The sequence below is a fragment of the Oncorhynchus mykiss genome, chromosome 9 (assembly GCF_057628025.1).
Source record: "Oncorhynchus mykiss isolate SJ-2025 chromosome 9, ASM5762802v1, whole genome shotgun sequence".
Lineage (NCBI taxonomy): Eukaryota > Metazoa > Chordata > Actinopteri > Salmoniformes > Salmonidae > Oncorhynchus > Oncorhynchus mykiss.
The window spans coordinates 8,943,941-8,965,250 of record NC_143030.1 but is presented as its reverse complement, the minus strand read 5'-3'; the positions used below and the strand labels follow the sequence as shown (position 1 = coordinate 8,965,250).

Genomic DNA, 21,310 nt, shown 5'->3' with positions numbered 1-21,310 from the left:
GGGCTGAATAATTTTGCACGCCCAATTCTTCAGTTTTTGCTTTGTTAATTAAAAAAGTTTGAAATATCCAATAAATGTCGTTCCACTTCATGATTGTGTCCCACTTGTTGTTGATTCTTCACAAAAAAATACAGTTTTATATCTTTATGTTTGAAGCCTGAAATGTGGCAAAAGGTCGCAAAGTTCAAGGGGGCCGAATACTTTCGCAAGGCACTGTACAGCGTTCCTCACTGAGTTCCCTGAATTCCTATTGGACCTTGTAATCATAGCAGATAATATTCACATTTTTGGTGATTTTAATATTCACATGGAGGTCCACAGACCCACTCCAAAAGGCTTTCGGAGCCATCATCGACTCAGTGGGTTTTGTCCAACATGTCTCCGGACCCACTCACTGTCACAGTCATACTCTGGACCTAGTTTTGTCCCATGGAATAAATGTTGTGGATCTTAATGTTTTTCCTCATAATCCTGTATTATCCTGACCACCATTTTATTACGTTTGCAATCGCAACAAATAATCTGCTCAGACACCAACCAAGGAGCATCAAATGTCGTGCTATAAATTCTCAGACAACCCAAAGATTCCTTGATCCCCTTCCAGACTCCCTCCTCCTACCCAAGGACATCAGAGGACAAAAATCAGTTAACCACCTAACTGAGGAACTTAATTTAACCTTGCGCAATACCCTAGATGCAGTTGCACCCCTAAAAACTAAAAACATTTCTCATAAGAAACGAGCTCCCTGGTACACAGAAAATACCCGAGCTCTGAAGCAAGCTTCCAGAAAATTGGAACCGAAATGGCGTCACACCAAACTGGAAGTCTTCCGACTGGCTTGGAAAGACAGTACCGTGCAGTATCGAAGAGCCCTTACTGCTGCTCGATCATCCTATTTTTCCAACTTAATTGAGGAAAATAAGAACAATCCGAAATGTATTTTTGATACTGTCGCAATGCCAACTAAAAAGCAGCATTCCCCAAGAGAGGATGGCTTTCACCTCAGCAGCAATAAATTAATGAACTTCTTTGAGGAAAAGATCATGATCATTAGAAAGCAAAAGACGGACTCCTCTTTAAATCTGTGTATTCCTTCAAAGCTCAGTTGTCCTGAGTCTGCACAACTCTGCCAGGACCAAGGATCAAGAGAGACACTCAAGTGTTTTAGTACCACAACTCTGCGTCAATGTTTTTATTTTTCTGAATCCTTAAAGGCCGACACAATCAGTACCATTTACAGGTGCGTCTGTGCCTCTCACCTTGCCTCCAGTCTGGTCTGTCAGTAGTCCCACCTCAGCCAACCTGCAGTCTGTTCCCTCAAAAAGTCATCACTGAAAGTCACACTCTGCTGAGCACATAGAGACAACCAGAAACAACACCATATTAGGTGGATAGCTAGCGTTAGCAATGTTTGGTGGTCAATGAGAATGAGCTAGCAAACAATGTAGCAAAAGTATTAACCTGTTGGGGCTAGGGGGCAGCATTTTCACGTTTGGATGAAAACGGTGCCCAGAGTAAACTGCCTGCTACTCAGTCCCAGTTGCTAATATATGCATATTATTATTAGCATTGGATAGAAAACACTCTGAGTTTTCTAAAACTGTTTGAATGATGTCTGTGAGTATAACATAACTCGTATGGCAGGCGAAAACATGAGAGAAATCCAACCAGGAAGTGGGAAATCTGAGGTTTGTAGTTGTTCAACTCTTGGCCTATCAAATACACAGTGTCTATGGGGTCATTTTGCACTTCCTAAGGCTTCCACTAAATGTCAACAGTCTTTAGAACCTTGTTTGAGGCTTCTACTGTGAAGGAGGGGGGATTGAGAGGGGATTGAGCCAGGTGTCTGGCAGAGTGCCATGGGCTCGTGACGCTCGTTCATGTGAAAGTTAGCTCGCGTTCCATTGCTTTTCTACAGACAAAGAAATTCTCCGCTTCGAACATTATTGAAGATTTATGATAAAAACATCCTAAAGAGAGATTCTATACTTCGTTTGACATGTTTCTACGGACTGTAATATGACTTTTCGTCTGAACTTTTGCCTGCATTTGCCCGCGCGTCGTGAGTTTAGATTGTGTACTGTAAGCGCGAACCAAAAGGAGTTATTTGGACATAAATGATGGACTTTATGGAACAAATCAAACATTTATTGTGGAACTGGGATTCCCGGGAGTGCATTCTGATGAAGATCATCAAAGGTAAGTGAATATGTATAATGCTATTTCTGAATTCTGTTGACTCCAACATGGCGGATAGCCATGTTTGGGTTGTTTTGGTCTCTGAGCGCCGTACTCAGATTGGTTTGCTTTTTCCATAAAGTTTTTTTGAAATCTGACACAGCGGTTGCATTAAGGAGAAGTATATATTTAATTATGTGATAAACACTTGTATCTTTTATCAATGTTTATTATGAGTATTTCTGTAAATTCTGTAAATGTGGCTCTTGGCAAATTCACGGGATGTTTTGGAGGCAAAGCCAAATGTAAACTGAGGTTTTTGGATATAAATATGAACTTTATCGAACAAAACATACATGTATTGTGTAACATGAAGTCCTATGAGTGTCATCTGATGAAGAATATCAAAGGTTAGTTATTAATTTGATCTCTATTTCTGCTTTTTGTGACTCTCTTTGGGTTGGAAAATCGCTGTATGCTTTCTGTGACTAGTTGCTGACCTAACATAATGATATGTTCTGCTTTCGCCTAAAATCTTTTTTGAAATCGGACACTGTGGTTGGATTAACGAGAATTGTATCTTTAAAATGGCGTCCAATACTTGTATGTTTGAGAACTTTGAATTATGAGAGTTCTGTTGACTGAATTTGGCGCCCTGCAATTTCATTTGGCTGTTGGCGGAACCCCGTTCCTAGACAGGTTTTAAGTACTCCTCGTGGACTATTAAATTATTTAGCCATTTACTTTTTGGGAAAAAGCTCAGTTTCGCCACAGCCCTCACTGGCTTTCATTAGATATAAAGTGAGCTTGTCCGAGGTGTCGGACTCAACGACAGTCAGGGGTTACAGGTCAAACTAAAATGTCTGGCCCAATGACCACTCAAAATCCGCCCAAAAGCTCTGAAAACTAGCCCCATTTTTATTTTTGTTTTTCACAGCGAGAGAGTAGTTGTCACATCTATGCAATAGATATCCAATGTTTTGTCTATTTGCTGCTTTTCATTAAATCATGTAGCTGTTCTTTAGGCCATGGATCAATGCGTTCATATTTTACCATGACGGTAACGAGCCAATTAAGAAGGAAAATGATTGGCTGAAAGCTGATTGGCTGAAAGCTGTGGTATATCAGACCATATACCACAGCTTTCAGCCAATCAGGGTTCGAACCAGGTTTGTAAATGTAATCATAAACTTCCTGTTTCTGTTTGTCTTTTAATAATTGAATGTGAAACAACGTTTTGTCTATTTGCTGCTTTTCAGTAAATCATGTAGCTGTTCTTTAGGCCATGGCCTAAAATCAATTTGTTCATATGGGCAATTTGTTCAATGTCTCCTACCCCTTCTAATTCAACTAGCACCTATGCTCCTCCCTCTTTTCCCCCTGCCCCACTTCAAAGTTTCTCCCTGCAGGCAGTCACTGAGTCTGAGGTGCTAAAGGAGCTCCTTGAATTTTACCCCCCAAAAAACATCTTGGTCAGATGGTTTAAACCCTTTCTTCTTTAAGGTTGCTGCCCCTATCATCGCAAAGCCTATCTCCGACCTTTTTAACCTGTCTCTCCTCTCTGGGGAGGTTCCCATTGCTTGGAAGCTAGCCACAGTTCGTCCTTTATTTACAGGGGGAGATCAAGCTGATCCTAACTGTTATAGGCCTATTTCTATTTTCCCCTGTTTATCAAAAGTGTTAAATACATTTGTCTATAATCAACTGACTGGCTTTCTTGATGTCTATAGCATTCTCTCGGGTGTGCAATCTGGTTTCCACTCAGGTTATGGATGTGCCACTGCAACCTTAAAGGTCCTCAATGACGTCACCATTGCCCTCGATTCTAAGTAATATTGTGATGCTATTTGTATTGACTTGGCCAAAGCTTTTGATACAGTAGACCATTCCATTCCTGTGGGCCGGCTAAGGAGTATTGGTGTCTCTGAGGGGTCTTTGGCCTGGTTTGCTAACTACCTCTCTCAAAGAGTGCAGTGTATAAAGTCAGAACATCTGCTATCTCAGCCACTGCCTGTCACCAAGGGAGTACCCCAAGGCTCGATTCCCCCAAGGCAAGCCCCATAGGTTATACGGTACATTATAATACATTATGACAGTTGGCTAACCCCATAGGCTATACTGTACCTCATTATATATTATGACAGTTGGCTAGCCCCATAGGCTATACTGTACCTCATTATATATTATGACAGTTGGCTAACCCAGCTCATAGGCTATACTGTACATTATTATATATTATGACAGTTGGCTAGCCCCATAGGCTATACTGTACCTCATTATATATTATGACAGTTGGCTAACCCAGCTCATAGGCTATACTGTACCTCATTATATATTATGAAAGTTGGCTAGCCCCATAGGCTATACTGTACCTCATTATATATTATGACAGTTGGCTAGCCCAGCTCATAGGCTATACTGTACATTATAATACATTATGACAGTTGGCTAACCCAGCTCATAGGCTATACTGTACATTATAATACATTATGACAGTTGGCTAACCCCATAGGCTATACTGTACATTATTATATATTATGACAGTTGGCTAGCCCAGCTCATAGGCTATACTGTACATTATAATACATTATGACAGTTGGCTAGCCCAGCTCATAGGCTATACTGTACATTATAATACATTATGACAGTTGGCTAACCCCATAGGCTATACTGCACATTATTGTACATTATGAAAGTTGGCTAACCCAGCTCATAGGCTATACTGTACATTATAATACATTATGACAGTTGGCTAACCCCATAGGCTATACTGTACCTCATTATATATTATGACAGTTGGCTAACCCAGCTCATAGGCTATACTGTACATTATAATACATTATGACAGTTGGCTAACCCCATAGGCTATACTGTACATTATAATACATTATGACAGTTGGCTAACCCCATAGGCTATACTGTACATTATAATACATTATGACAGTTGGCTAGCCCCATAGGCTATACTGTACATTATAATACATTATGACAGTTGGCTAGCCCCATAGGCTATACTGTACATTATAATACATTATGACAGTTGGCTAGCCCCATAGGCTATACTGTACATTATAATACATTATGACAGTTGGCTAGCCCCATAGGCTATACTGTACATTATAATACATTATGAAAGTTGGCTAGCCCCATAGGCTATACTGCACATTATTGTACATTATGAAAGTTGGCTAACCCAGCTCATAGGCTATACTGTACATTATAATACATTATGAAAGTTGGCTAACCCAGCTCATAGGCTATTCTGTACATTATAATACATTATGACAGTTGGCTAACCCAGCTCAGGCTATACTGTACATTGTAATACATTATGAAAGTTGGCTAACCCAGCTCATAGGCTATACTGTACATAATACATTATGACAGTTGGCTAGCCCAGCTCATAGGCTATACTGTACATTATAATACATTATGACAGTTGGCTAGCCCAGCTCATAGGCTATACTGTACAGTATAATACATTATGACAGTTGGCTAACCCAGCTCATAGGCTATACTTTACATTACTATACATTATGGAAGTTGGCTATTCCAGGACATAGTGTTATGACTTCTACAAATGGTGCGGTGGAGGAGTCAAACGCAGAGAGCAGGTAATGTCGTACGCGAATCTAATTATTCCAACGACAGCGGAGACATGGACATGCCAACATTGGGGCGCAAGAAACCACCCGTCCAAAACACACAGGACTAAAACTGTCCGGAAAATAATGAGGAATAGACTTTTACACCAACACCAAAATAACAGAGAACAAGCCCGCACAAATACCCAGCGGGCCTAGTGCCCTTAAATAGCCTACAAACAAACACTAACTCATAACAGGTGTACCCAATTAAACCCATTAAACAGAAATAAACGGAAAGGGAATCGATGGCAGCTAATAGGCCGGCGACGACGACCGCCGAGCGCCGCCCGAACAGGAAAAGGGACCATTTTCGGCGAGATTCGTGACACATAGGCTATACTGTACATTATTATTTCATACTGTACATTGCATCTACCTTATATTATACACTTTGGTGAAACGAGATTGTTATATTGTCGACCCGTGTGGAAGAGGAGTTGGAGAAGTAGGGCATCACAGCATTCGTTTCTAGAAGTTTTGCCTGTCATTTATCAAGGAATAAAATATGAACCCTGATCCTGTGTTCATAGATAAGCATTACAAAACGTAACGCAATCTACACCGGTCATACGGCACCTTCAGAAATGATTCACACCCCAGCCTGAATTTATTACTGGTCTGGATCTAAAAGCCCAGATTATATAAAAATATATTGATCTATTTCAAATATGCTTTCAAGAAAACATTTTGCATTTCTCCGATAGTGTTTCGTATCCCTTCTGACCTAATGCGGCTCATTGACGATATTGATTTAATCTTGTATAGAGTAATGATATTCAGTCGACTCCCGATTTTAATAATTGATTCTCCCAGATCATCCTATACTTATGATAACCACCGTTTGTCGACATGTAGTCGTCGTTTGCTTTTACTACTGGTCTGTAGGCTGCCTTGCACAGTAAACCTCCATCCAGCTGGGGGCGCTGCTGACCCCTCACTAGGACCATTGAGTTTTCTAAAAAATGATTTCACTACAACACGGAAGTAGGATTGGAGATGAGTTTGTTGGTTTTGTATTCCTTTTGTGGAGTAAAGAAAGACATATCGACTGAACTAAATAGGCTACCCAAACACCCAGTCCACTGAAAATGTCTAAACTACAGTTGTTGAGTGTGTTTTTAAATGATCGTTTAACGCCGGCTGATGTGGATATTTTCGGTGCAGTTGAGAAAACGGTAGTGGAGTACCAGGAGGAGAATGATCGGCTACGGAGACTGCTGCGGATCACACCGGAGATAAAACTATGTAGAACAGGTTCGTAAACGTATTAAATTATACCTATAGCTAGCTATAGTTCTACTCAATTAATGAAACTTGTAAGAGATCACCATTTCAACAATTTTAAGAATTATTCTTTTTAATTAGTTTTAATGTTACAGTTGTCTTTGTGACGAAAAGCGGATTGAAATAGCGTACAGTTGCTATCTGCACTCGGTTACGTCTAACGGGAGCTAAGAGCCTATTTATACTTGACTCGAAAATGTGGTCGCGACCCCTCCAGAGGCACACACAGGCCAGATTAGTTTTTTTGTTCACAACTGTTGTCTAGTTTGTCTCTTTTTAAAATATTTTTATGTAGTAGTTTGTTTTAAACTCAATATCGTTAGCCTAAATGCTAAGGGTTTGAGACGCTTATCAACCTGTTTAAAGGCCACATTCTAGAATCCACATCTTCACAAGTTTTTAAAGGGAACATTCTAGAATTCACATTTTCACAAGTTTTTAAAGGGGACATTCTAGAATTCACAACTTCACAAGTTTTTAAAGGGGACATTCTAGAATCCACATCTTCACAAGTTTAAAGGTGACATTCTAGAATCCACATCTTCACAAGTTTTTAAAGGGGACATTCTAGAATCCACATCTTCACAAGTTTAAAGGTGACATTCTAGAATCCACATCTTCACAAGTTTTTAAAGGGGACATTCTAGAATCCACATCTTCACAAGTTTAAAGGGGACATTCTAGAATCCACATCTTCACAAGTTTTTAAAGGGGACATTCTAGAATCCACATCTTCACAATATTTTAATATGGACATTCTAGAATCCACATCTTCACAGGATGGGAGATGGGTCATAGTAATTGTTAAACTTGACAATTATATTTTCATCATCTGTAATGTGTATGGACACATGCTTCCTATAAGACTCCTTTTTGCCCGACTTCCTAGAAAATGAGAATGTTTACTCAAAACAAATACTCTAATTTTAATGAAACACCCGATGGGATCTGCTGATCGTTTTCCTCCTAGAACGAGTCAAAGCTCTCAAAATAGCAATGTCGTCACAACATTATGCAATAATCTCTCTGTTGTTGATGCCTGGTATTATTTCAATCCGGATGCTAAGGGTCATACCTGGACCAACAAAACTATGTCACGAAAATCTAGAATAGATGTAATCCTAATCTCCCCCGTTTTGTTACAAATGTAGATCATCTGTTGGCTCCTCATTTGATTTCTCTGAATTTAAAAGCTACTAAAAAAAAAAATCTAACTGTATTCAAGGATATTACATTTAAACAACACATTTCTTAAAGATCCTATTTTCATCGGAAACATCAAATCGTTAGCCAAAGATATATCTTTTTTTGCAAGAGAAGATTTGGGTCCAGGAAGTAGAATTCTTCAAATATAAAGTCAGAGTTGTAGCCATTTAAATGTGCCAAATAGCTGAAGCATCTGAAGAATCTTAGAGGAAAAACGTTTTGATGAGCGTGACAGATTATCTTTCTGTAGAGTCTATTTTGTAAAAAAATATATACTTATTTACCTTTTTTGAACACTACCCCTGTTTTTGACATGAAGGATATAATATATATATATATATAATATGTATATAATATAATATGTGTATATATAATATATATATATAATATGTATATAATATAATATGTGTATATATAATATATATATATAATATGTATATAATATAATATGTGTATATATAATATATATATATAATATGTATATAATATAATATGTGTATATATAATATATATATATAATATGTATATAATATAATATGTGTATATATAATATATATATATATATATATATAATATGTATATAATATAATATGTGTATATATAATATATATATATAATATGTATGTAATATAATATGTGTATATATATATAATATATATATATATATATAATATGTTACTATTGCAATGACAACAAGACCATTGAAATGATTGTGCTTTTTTAAAAATGTTTTATTCTTGTTGCTGAATACTTTATACACAAACAAAAATTCCACAATTCTATACCAGAATTTACAAATGTTTTAGATTTGAATTTAATTATCTTGTAAAAACATTTATCCTTAGTAAACAACAAGAATAACATATTCCTGGATCATTGAGATTTTTTTTCAGAGTGAATACAATTGGACTAGAAATGTCATATGTAAAAAAAGAAAATATAATATTTTTATATATATACATTTTTTACAAATATTATTTAGTATTTTTCTGTTTATACCTGTCAAATAATAATAATATTGTTATTATTAACATGTTTGATGTAGGGATGTAGGTCATTGATAATTTTGTATGATGAATAAAAAAACGTAAACATTTTTTTTTTTAAAGGCCAAATTGAGCTCTGTACACCTTTCAAATTTTGTGACAATGCGGATGCCGCCATATAGCTCCGCATTGACATGATTGGTTGACGGTTGGTTGAGGGCGGGACGTCCTGTATAAACACAAACCCACTTCCTTGACAACTTCCTTCACAACAGCTCTGCGTTGTTCCGCGACGCCTAAGAAGTATAAATGCCCTGACATCTACAGAGGCCGTATCACCGTAAATGCGGCACGGCCCAATGCAGATGTCGGTTTGACAAATTAATCATTACTTTAGATGTGCAACGGTTCGATATGCAATCGTTTTAATCTGTACTTGCATACGACGTAGTTTGGGTCCATTCAAAGCGCGGTACATTTTCAACCAACCTTTTACTTGCCGATACTTCCTTAATTCTCATCTGGAATGTAATGATTTTTTTATTTATTTAACCTTTAATTTTGACAGGGAGTCAATGCTGAGACCAAGGTCTCTTTTTCCAGCTGAGCCCTCTATAGCATCACAATACACATCACATCATTTTCATTAGTAATTTAGCAGACTCTCTTATCCAGAGTGTCTTACAATTAGTGCATTTATCTTAAGATAGCTAGGTGGGACAACCACATCTCACAGGCATAGTAAGTACACTTTTCCTCAAAATAGTTATGAGCAAAGTCAGAGCTGGGGGGTGGGGGGGGTCAAGTTCAACTGTTTGAGGAAAGTTTTAATTTATATATATATATATTTTGGGGGGGTATTTAAGATTACAATACACATACAATAAGCATATTAAACTACACATTCATATACGGCAGGTAGCCTAGTGGTTAGAGGCAGGTAGCCTAGTGGTTAGAGGCAGGTAGCCTAGTGGTTAGAGGCAGGTAGCCTAGTGGTTAGAGGCAGGTAGCCTAATGGTTAGAGGCAGGTAGCCTAGTGGTTAGAGGCAGGTAGCCTAGTGGTTAGAGGCAGGTAGCCTAGTGGTTAGAGGCAGGTAACCTAGTGGTTAGAGGCAGGTAACCTAGTGGTTAGAGGCAGGTAGCCTAGTGGTTAGAGGCAGGTAGCCTCGTGGTTAGAGGCAGGTAGCCTCGTGGTTAGAGGCAGGTAGCCTAGTGGTTAGAGGCAGGTAGCCTAGTGGTTAGAGGCAGGTAGCCTAGTGGTTAGAGGCAGGTAGCCTAGTGGTTAGAGGCAGGTAGCCTAGTGGTTAGAGGCAGGTAGCCTAGTGGTTAGAGGCAGGTAGCCTAGTGGTTAGGCAGGTAGCCTAGTGGTTAGAGGCAGGTAGCCTAGTGGTTAGAGGCAGGTAGCCTAGTGGTTAGAGGCAGGTAGCCTAGTGGTTAGAGGCAGGTAGCCTAATGGTTAGAGGCAGGTAGCCTAGTGGTTAGAGGCAGGTAGCCTAGTGGTTAGAGGCAGGTAACCTAGTGGTTAGAGGCAGGTAACCTAGTGGTTAGAGGCAGGTAACCTAGTGGTTAGAGGCAGGTAACCTAGTGGTTAGAGGCAGGTAGCCTCGTGGTTAGAGGCAGGTAGCCTAGTGGTTAGAGGCAGGTAGCCTAGTGGTTAGAGGCAGGTAGCCTAGTGGTTAGAGGCAGGTAGCCTAGTGGTTAGAGGCAGGTAGCCTAGTGGTTAGAGGCAGGTAGCCTAGTGGTTAGAGGCAGGTAGCCTAGTGGTTAGAGGCAGGTAGCCTAGTGGTTAGAGGCAGGTAGCCTAGTGGTTAGGCAGGTAGCCTAGTGGTTAGGCAGGTAGCCTAGTGGTTAGAGGCAGGTAGCCTAGTGGTTAGAGGCAGGTAGCCTAGTGGTTAGAGGCAGGTAGCCAAGTGGTTAAATCAGACTGTAGCCTTGTCTCAGCCAGGTCAGCAGGGGGGGGGGTAATCAGACTGTAGCCTTGTCTCAGCCAGGTCAGCAGGGGGGGGGGGGGGGGGGTCAGACTGTAGGTAGCAGGTAGCCTAGTGGTTAGAGGCAGGTAGCCTAGTGGTTAGAGGCAGGTAGCCTAGTGGTTAGGCAGGTAGCCTAGTGGTTAGGCAGGTAGCCTAGTGGTTAGAGGCAGGTAGCCTAGTGGTTAGAGGCAGGTAGCCTAGTGGTTAGAGGCAGGTAGCCTAGTGGTTAGAGGCAGGTAGCCTAGTGGTTAGAGGCAGGTAGCCTAGTGGTTAAATCAGACTGTAGCCTTGTCTCAGCCAGGTCAGCAGGGGGGGGGGGGGTAATCAGACTGTAGCCTTGTCTCAGCCAGGTCAGCAGGGGGGGGGGGGGGGGTCAGACTGTAGCCTTGTCTCTGCCAGGTCAGCGGGGGGGGGAATCAGACTGTAGCCTTGTCTCAGCCAGGTCAGCAGGGGGGGGGGGGTAATCAGACTGTAGCCTTGTCTCAGCCAGGTCAGCTGGGGGGGGAATCAGACTGTAGCCTTGTCTCAGCCAGGTCAGCAGGGGGGGGGGGTAATCAGACTGTAGCCTTGTCTCAGCCAGGTCAGCAGGGGGGGGGTAATCAGACTGTAGCCTTGTTTCAGCCAGGTCAGCAGGAGGGGGGGGGGTAATCAGACTGTAGCCTTGTCTCAGCCAGGTCAGCAGGAGGGGGGGGGGGGAATCAGACTGTAGCCTTGTCTCAGCCAGGTCAGCAGGAGGGGGGGGGGGGGGTAATCAGACTGTAGCCTTGTCTCAGCCAGGTCAGCAGGAGGGGGGGGGGAATCAGACTGTAGCCTTGTCTCGGCCAGGTCAGCAGGGGGGGGGGGGGGGGGGGGGGGTCAGACTGTAGCCTTGTCTCAGCCAGGTCAGCAGGGGGGGGGGGGGGGGAAATCAGACTGTAGCCTTGTCTCAGCCAGGTCAACGGGGGGGGTCAGACTGTAGCCTTGTCTCAGCCAGGTCAGCAGGAGGGGGGGGGGGGGGTCAGACTGTAGCCTTGTCTCAGCCAGGTCAGCAGGAGGGGGGGGGGGGTAGTCAGACTGTAGTCTTGTCTCAGCCAGGTCAGCAGTCAGGGCAATTGAGTACATAATAGTATAATCCACTTATGATGAAATGTACCACTTTTAACAGATTGACCAATAGCATTTATCTAAATTGTGAAAAGAACAGGTCCTTCAGAACACCTTGATGTACTGAACCCCATCAATCACCACGAGTCCTGTCACTGATATAGTCCTGAAACCATGAAGAGGCGTCAGACCTCAGGCTTATCGAGGACAACTTTATTCAATTAAATAGCGTGATCAACAGTATCAAAAGCTTTAGACAAGTCCACAAACAAAGAAGCACATGTCATTTTACTGTCTAAAGTATTGAGATTCTCAGTGGTTGCTGTAATAGTGCAGGACTGATTGGATGCCCAGAACTGAACCCTGTTTGGATGCCCAGGCCTAAACCCTGATTGGATGTCCAGGCCTAAACCCTGATTGGATGTCCAGACCGAAACCCTGATTGGATGCCCCGGGCCTAAACCCTGATTGGATGCCCTGGGCCTAAACCCTGATTGGATGCCCCGGGCCTAAACCCTGATTGGATGCCCTGGGCCTAAACCCTGATTGGATGCCCCGGGCCTAAACCCCGATTGGATGCCCTGGGCCTAAACCCTGATTGGATGCCCAGGCCTTAACCCTGATTGGATGCCCAGGCCTAAACCCTGATTGGATGCCCAGGCCTTAACCCTGATTGGATGCCCTGGGCCTAAACCCTGATTGGATGCTCAGCCCTAAACCCTGATTGGTTTACACTGAAAATACATTTATCAGATAACAAAAGAGCAAAGTTGTACATTTTACCAAGAATTCTAGAATCTTATCTCGACAAAGAATCCTTGGAATGGGGTGAAAATCATTAAGATCTCTACCATCCCCGTCCTTACGGAGAGGTAGAACAACAGCTGATTTACATACTTTAGGAATATTTCCTGATAACAAATAAAAAAATAATAAAATAAATAAATAAATATTAAACAAATAAATAATAATAAAGTGGGTTATTGAGTCAACAATGATGGGTGCTGCACACAAATTGGTCGGCTGCTGTGTATTTCTTGTTGTCTATTGCTAGCAAAGCAACCAGGACTTGTTTTTCTGTAAATAAGCCGAAAAAAAGAATTGCTTTGACTTATCATTTCTCAGATCATTCAGCAGGTTTCTCCTGTCAGCGTCCCAGCCCAATATCACTGTGAATAGACTTAGAAGTTATTTCAATGAGAGACAGCCCGCTGAAATAAAATGGTGACTCAATTCATCAATGATGACATTTTTCCCCCGTGATGAGACCAGTGTCTGAATTCATATGTTGTGGCAGAGAGGACGAAGTAGGACCCTTCAGGGTGATAGTTTTTTAAAGGGATCAAATCATATTTGGGGTGAAATGCCCCTTACAATTTGTGTCTGAAGGCCCATGGTGTCAGAATCTACAATGAATTATTGTTTACTTCAGCCTAGAGTTAGCATAATTAGCTAGCTGTGTCTAAATCCGTGCATGGAAACGGTTGGACCAGGAATACAGTTTACTTCAGCCTAGAGTTATCATAATTAGCTAGCAGTGTCTAAATCCATGAATGGAAACGGTTGGACCAGGAATACAGTTTACTTCAGCCTAGAGTTAGCATAATTAGCTAGCAGTGTCTAAATCCATGAATGGAAACGGTCGGACCAGGAATACAGTTTACTTCAGCCTAGAGTTAGCATAATTAGCTAGCAGTGTCTAAATCCATGAATGGAAACGGTCGGACCGCTACTGGAAATGCTGCATTGCAAGTTGAAACTTCCTCAAAAACACTTCAAACTAAGTTTGATATTTGGTGGCGGTAGCAGGGATGTTGTTTACATACATACTGCTGAACTAAATCACTGTGAAACGGTGACTTAGAACTGTAATTAATTCCTGACGTAGCCACAGAGCATTAGGTGCCTCTTTTATGAACCCCAAAACATTTTTCACACAAAACTCAGCATTTATCAAAACATGAACTTGACTTGAGAATTATCCTCGCCAACTTTCGACCATGAATATACGCTGTTTTCTAGTGGTGTGTGTATCTGCATTACAAGAAAGCAAAAGCCTTGTGCCTCTTATTCATTTCAACAAATTAAACGGTTAGCTAAATATAACAACGAGATGGAATAATTTGCTGTTAGTGAGAACAGCTAAAACCAATTTATTTATCTTTGCATTGTAAAATAATCAGAAAGGCATCTACAGTGGAAAGTATTCAGACCCCTCGATTTTTTTTTCTTCCTAATTTTGTTACATTACAGCGTTATTATAAAATGGTTTAAATTGTTTTTTTCTCCCGTCAATCTACACACACTACCCCATAATGACATCACAATACCCCATAATGACATCACCATACCCCATAATGACATCACAATACCCCATAATGACATCACAATACCCCATAATGACATCACAATACCCCATAATGACATCACAATACCCCATAATGACATCACAATACCCCATTGTTAATGTAATTTAATTATGCCAATGTGCTTTCATCAATTGAAAACCCTATTTTATGAGAATTTATAAGATTCTTGTTTGCATAAAATAGACGCAGACCAGTCTGACACTTAACCACGAGCAACAGTTTATATACAGATCATGACGTCATTTCATTGCTTTTACAGAATCCCCTCCTCTCGACCGGGACAAAGTGAGGAGAAAAGTTCATTCTAACTTACTAACACACTCCCAGGTAACTTTTGACCCCTCAACATTATCGATCACCACTGAGCTGACAGTTCTAATTAACAGAAAACCTAGGAATGCATTCACTGCCTTATCTAAAAACCCCAGAGCTAAGTTTCTGTAGGTTCAACGCTAGGTTAACGACCTTATGTGTTTACACAGTCCCCAACCCATTTGTTTCTTCCTAGTTGGAAGTGTTAAAAAGTTGGAAGTGACGCCCCTAGTGTTCATCAACTTTAATTACTCCTTGTCCGTGTCACACAATCCCTTATTATGAACTCATATTGTTAATCAGATATAATAAAAAAGAGTATAAGTTTACTTAGTTACAATTCTATTTAAAATGGGGATATTGTTTATTCATTTATTCGTAATAATTCCAACACCCATAATGACAAAGCAAAAACAGGACCTCAAGACTGGTCGAGAGAATAGCCAAGAGTGTGCAAAGCTGTCATCAAGGCAAAGGGTGGCTACTTTGAAGAATCTCAAATATATTTTGATTTATTTTAACACTTGTTTTTGGTTACTCCATGATTCCATATGTGTTATTTCATAGTTTTGATGTCTTCATGATTATTCTACAATGTAGAAAATAGTAAAAAATGAAGAAAACCCGTGGAATGAGTTTTGACTTTTGAGTGGTACTGTATGTGAATAAAGTACTGTATTGTGAATAAAGTACTGTATTGTGAATAACGTACTGTATTGTGAATAAAGTACTGTATTGTGAATAAAGTACTGTATTGTGAATAAAGTACTGTATTGTGAATAACGTACTGTATTGTGAATAAAGTACTGTATGTGAATAAAGTATTTCCGTTTTATTTTTTGCACAAATTTCTAAAAACCTGTTTTCGCTTTGTCATTGTGGGTTATTGTGTGTAGATTGCTGAGGATTTACTTTAAAACATATATATATATATTTGAATAAGGCTGTAATGTATACTTCCCGAAAGCACTGTAGATCAGAGATCTATAATTGAAGTGTTCTATTTAATTCTGTAGTATATAAATGATCTCTGCTCCTCCTCTCCTTCCCTCCAGACTCCCTGCAGCTCTCTGTCTCCGAAGAGGAGGTTCCCCCTGAGCAGCAGCACTGTGAGCAGGAGTGGAGCCCCAGTCTGGGACAGAAGGACCCAGAGACCAAACAGATTAAAGAGGAACAAGAGAAAGTCAGGACCAGTCAGGAGGAAGAGCAGCTTCAAGTGCTCTTTGATACCAAAGACTCCATATTCACTACTTCCTGTGTGAAAAGTGAATGTGATCTGGAGAACCCATGTCAAGAAGTCATACTAGCTGAACACCCAACTCTCAGTCCACTGAAAACGTCTAAACTACAGTTGTTGAGTGTGTTGTTAAATCAATGTTTAACGGCATCTGCTGCTGTGGATATTTTTGGTGCAGTTGAGAAAACGGTAGTGGAGTACCAGGAGGAGAATGATTTGCTACGGAGACTGCTGCGGATCACACCGGAGATACAACTATGTCGAATAGGTTCGTATTTAGATATACTGATAGTTAGCTATAGTTCTACTAAATTAATACACCTTTTAGGCTTTCAGACAATTTTAAGTAGTAGCTTTTAAAAAATAATTTTACTGTGATTGGATAAAAGTTACACTGACGTACCAATGCTTGGACAGCATCGTCACACATTTTTCCATTGACGAATGTTGAATAAAATTCAATTTGAATTTACTCTATTTCTAGAAAGTTCCTCCTTGTGTTTCCCTTCTGACTCCATGGAAGTAATTCAACGTCCATTTTGTTTTAGCTGAGGACGATGATTTGGTAAAAATGTGAAACGTTTTTAATCTAGAAACAATTGATCCTTGATTGTAATAAAGGGCTTGGAAACCTCGAACATAACAAATTCATCATTTTCCTAAATAACTTTTAAAAATACAAAAATATACACTTTTTAATAGTTTTTTTTAAAACACAAACCAAGGTTTTGTTTATCTGTTATACAGCAGGACTTATGTCCACGTGGGCAGCGGTGTGTTCCATAATGTGAATGAGAGTAAATACCTAGCTAACTTCACTCAGACATGTTTAAAGACTGTGTTTAAAGACTGTGTTTAAAGACTGTGTTTAAAGACTGTGTTTAAAGACTGTGTTTAAAGACTGTGTTTAAAGGCTGTGTTTAAAGACTGTGTTTAAAGACTGTGTTTAAAGGCTGTGTTTAAAGGCTGTGTTTAAAGGCTGTGTTTAAAGGCTGTGTTCTGTGTTTAAAGGCTGTGTTTAACCGCTGTGTTTAAAGCCTGTGTTCTGTGTTTAAAGGCTGTGTTTAAAGGCTGTGTTTAAAGCCTGTGTTTAACGGCTGTGTTTAAAGACTGTGTTTAAAGCCTGTGTCGCTCATAGACATCCATGCCAAAAAAGCATGTTTACAATTTATTTTTTAAATCCTAGAGATCTATAATTCACCTGTATGATTTGTTCTGTTTAATTACGTGGTTCATAGATGACCTCTGCTCCTCCTCTCCTTCCCTCCAGACTCCCTGCAGCTCTCTGTCTCTGAAGAGGAGGTTCCCCCTGAGCAGCAGCACTGTGAGCAGGAGTGGAGCCCCAGTCTGGGACAGGAGGACCCAGAGACCAAACAGATTAAAGAGGAACAGGAGGAAGTCAGGACCAGTCAGGAGGAAGAGCAGCTTCAAGGGCTTTTTGTTACCAAAGACTCCATAGTCTCTCCTTCCTGTGTGAAAAGTGAATGTGATCAAGAGGACCCACTTCGGTCCTTGACTCTTCCCCAAACCCAGACTGTGGAGAACAGAGAGAGAGACTCTAAACCAGTGGATCTCACACCTTTTGTCACTGTGACCCACTTAAATGGTCTTGACCTTCCAGATAATGACAGCAATGCCTCCAGACGCAGCTCAGCCGTAAGCAGCTACCCAGTAGGACTTGACAGCAGCCCACCATTGGATCCCAGTCCACCATTAGATCCCAGTCCACCATTGGATCCCAGTCCACCATTGAAGAAACACTGTTCCAAACCCAGCACCACATCTAGAAAAACTCACCACTGCCGTGACTGTGGTGAATCTTTTGCTCTGAAAGCTGATCTGCAGAAGCATGTGACTCTCACCAAGAAGAGACCCAGTGAATGTGTCTTCTGCAATGAACACTACAAATCCACCTGTAAACTGAAGGCCCACGTCCGACTCTGTCACGGTGTGAAACCTTTCACCTGTCCTGTTTGTGGCAAGGCCTTCAAACTAAAGAAATATCTGTCCAGACACATCCGGATGCACACAGGAGAGAGATCATTTATCTGTGGCGACTGTGGGAAGAGCTTCTATCGCAAGGAGAACCTAACTATGCATATACGGACTCACACAGGGGAGAAATTATTCAGCTGTGGTGACTGCGGGAAAAGCTTCAGTATCAAGAATAACCTAACCATGCATAAACTGATTCACACAGGAGAGAAACCATTTAGTTGTGGTTACTGTGGGAAGAGCTTCAGTCAGAAGGGGGACCTAGGGAGGCATATATTGATTCATACAGGGGAGAAACCGTTTAGCTGTGATGACTGTGATAAAAGTTTCAGACACAAGGGGTCACTAACCAAACATATATGGACTCACACGGGAGAGAAACCGTTTAGCTGTGGCGACTGTGGGAAAAACTTTTATCGTAAGGAACACTTAACCGTGCATCTACTGACTCACACAGGAGAGAAACCATTTATTTGTGGTGACTGTGGGAAGAGCTTTAATCAGAAGGGGTCCCTTAAGGCACATATATTGATTCACACAGGAGAGAAATTATTTATCTGTTGTGACTGTGGGAAAAGCTTCAGTCTGAAGAAGCACTTAACTGTGCATATACTGACTCACACAGGAGAGAAACCGTTTAGCTGTGGCGACTGTGGCAAAAGCTTCAGTCAGAAGGCCCACCTAAATAATCATATACGTACTCACACAGGAGAGAAACCATTTATCTGCTTTGACTGTGGGAAAAGTTTCAGTCAAAAGGGGGTCCTAGGGAGGCACATACTGACTCACACAGGGGAGAAATCATTTAGCTGTTGTGACTGTGGGAAAAGCTTCAGTCTTAAGGACCACCTAAATAAGCATATACTGACTCACACAGGAGAGAAACCCTTTAGCTGTTGTTACTGTGGGAAAAGCTTCAGTCAGAAGGGGGTCCTGGGGAGACACATACGGACTCACACGGGAGAGAAACCATTTAGCTGTGGCGACTGTGGGAAAAGCTTCAGTCAGAAAGTGGTCCTGGGGAGACACATACGGACTCACACAGGAGAGAAATCGTTTAGCTGTGGCGACTGTGGGAAAAGATTTAGTGTCAAGAGAAACTTAATCAAACACAAACTGACTCACACAGGAGAGAAACAACATGGCTGCTCAGTCTGTGATAAAATATTCACTCAGAAGACTAATCTGTTGAGGCATGTCAAAAACAACCACAAAGAAAGTAAATGAGGTCACAGAGAGGAGACTAAGAGTATTGAGCTACACCTGTGGACCAACTGAGGACATAGACACAGAGAGGGGACTAAGAGAGTATTGAGATACACCCGTGGACCAACTGAGGACATAGACACAGAGAGGGGACTAAGAGAGTATTGAGATACACCCGTGGACCAACTGAGGACATAGACACAGAGAGGAGACTAAGAGAGTATTGAGATACACCCGTGGACCAACTGAGGACATAGACACAGAGAGGGGACTAAGAGAGTATTGAGATACACCCGTGGACCAACTGAGGACATAGACACAGAGAGGGGACTAAGAGAGTATTGAGATACACCCGTGGACCAACTGAGGACATAGACACAGAGAGGGGACTAAGAGAGTATTGAGATACACCCGTGGACCAACTGAGGACATAGACACAGAGAGGGGACTAAGAGAGTATTGAGAGACACCCGTGGAGCAACTCTAACTGGTCTTCCTGATCCTGCTCAGTCCAACAATGTCACAGTAATGATATAATGTATTTATGTTGGCTGTTGCTGCTTTGTTCATGAAAAAGGGCCAATCTGCAGTTCAGACAACAACAGGTAAACACCTAAGGGATGGGGTTGGAGAAGTGTAAAACACTAAAATGCATAGATTGATAAATGGAGGCAAGATGTCAAACTATTGAGCTAATGTATACAATTTTCCTGTAGCTACTTGTTCATTTTGAAAGGGACAAACATAAGTGTACACTACAAACAGAAGTGTACACTACAAACAGAAGTGTACACTACAAACAGAAGTGTACACTATAATGTATGATTTGGCAAGTTAGTCATTTAACTTAAGCATGAAAGGGTTATGGTCTGATTGACTCAGCAACCAAACAAACATATATCTAAGTGTAGGGTACTAAGTGAATTAGAAAATCAATAGTTATTTCTGGTTGCGTATCAAAGTTAGCTGGCTAACTCTTCGATCCTGCTTTGTAGTATACCCCTCTGGTTGCGTATCAAAGTTAGCTGGCTAACTCTTCGATCCTGCTTTGTAGTGTACCCCTCTGGTTGCTTATCAAAGTTAGCTGGCTAACTCTTCGATCCTGCTTTGTAGTATACCCCTCTGGTTGCTTATCAAAGTTAGCTGGCTAACTCTTCGATCCTGCTTTGTAGTATACCCCTCTGGTTGCTTATCAAAGTTAGCTGGCTAACTCTTCGATCCTGCTTTGTAGTATACCCCTCTGGTTGCGTATCAAAGTTAGCTGGCTAACTCCTCAAACCAGCTATGTAGTATACCCCTCTGGTTGCTTATCAAAGTTAGCTGGCTAACTCTTCGATCCTACTTTGTAGTGTACCCCTCTGGTTGCGTATCAAAGTTAGCTGGCTAACTCTTCGATCCTGCTTTGTAGTGTACCCCTCTGGTTGCGTATCAAAGTTAGCTGGCTAACTCTTCGATCCTGCTTTGTAGTATACCCCTCTGGTTGCGTATCAAAGTTAGCTGGCTAACTCTTCGATCCTGCTTTGTAGTGTACCCCTCTGGTTGCTTATCAAAGTTAGCTGGCTAACTCTTCGATCCTGCTTTGTAGTATACCCCTCTGGTTGCTTATCAAAGTTAGCTGGCTAACTCTTCGATCCTGCTTTGTAGTATACCCCTCTGGTTGCTTATCAAAGTTAGCTGGCTAACTCTTCGATCCTGCTTTGTAGTATACCCCTCTGGTTGCGTATCAAAGTTAGCTGGCTAACTCCTCAAACCAGCTATGTAGTATACCCCTCTGGTTGCTTATCAAAGTTAGCTGGCTAACTCTTCGATCCTACTTTGTAGTGTACCCCTCTGGTT

At 41.1% G+C, this 21,310-nt stretch overlaps 1 protein-coding gene across 1 annotated transcript; it reads left to right on the top strand.

The window, feature by feature from the left end:
• Positions 1–6,774: 6,774 nt before the first annotated feature.
• Positions 6,775–20,586, top strand: LOC110510421 (uncharacterized). Its single transcript, XM_021591773.3, has 3 exons — positions 6,775–7,080; positions 16,092–16,541; positions 17,544–20,586. The coding sequence occupies exons 1-3, from the start codon at positions 6,915–6,917 to the stop codon at positions 19,493–19,495; spliced, it is 2,568 nt and encodes an 855-aa protein (XP_021447448.3). The 5' UTR covers positions 6,775–6,914; the 3' UTR covers positions 19,496–20,586.
• The last annotated feature ends 724 nt before the right edge of the window (positions 20,587–21,310 follow it).

What these genes read in the sequence shown, in the direction of transcription:
- LOC110510421 (XM_021591773.3), top strand. Translation starts at nt 6,915, where the DNA reads ATGTCTAAACTACAGTTGTTGAGTGTGTTTTTAAATGATCGTTTAACG. An exon ending in GATAAAACTATGTAGAACAG is followed by an intron (nt 7,081 to 16,091) that starts GTTCGTAAACGT and finishes CCTTCCCTCCAG; the next exon opens with ACTCCCTGCAGCTCTCTGTC. An exon ending in GATACAACTATGTCGAATAG is followed by an intron (nt 16,542 to 17,543) that starts GTTCGTATTTAG and finishes CCTTCCCTCCAG; the next exon opens with ACTCCCTGCAGCTCTCTGTC.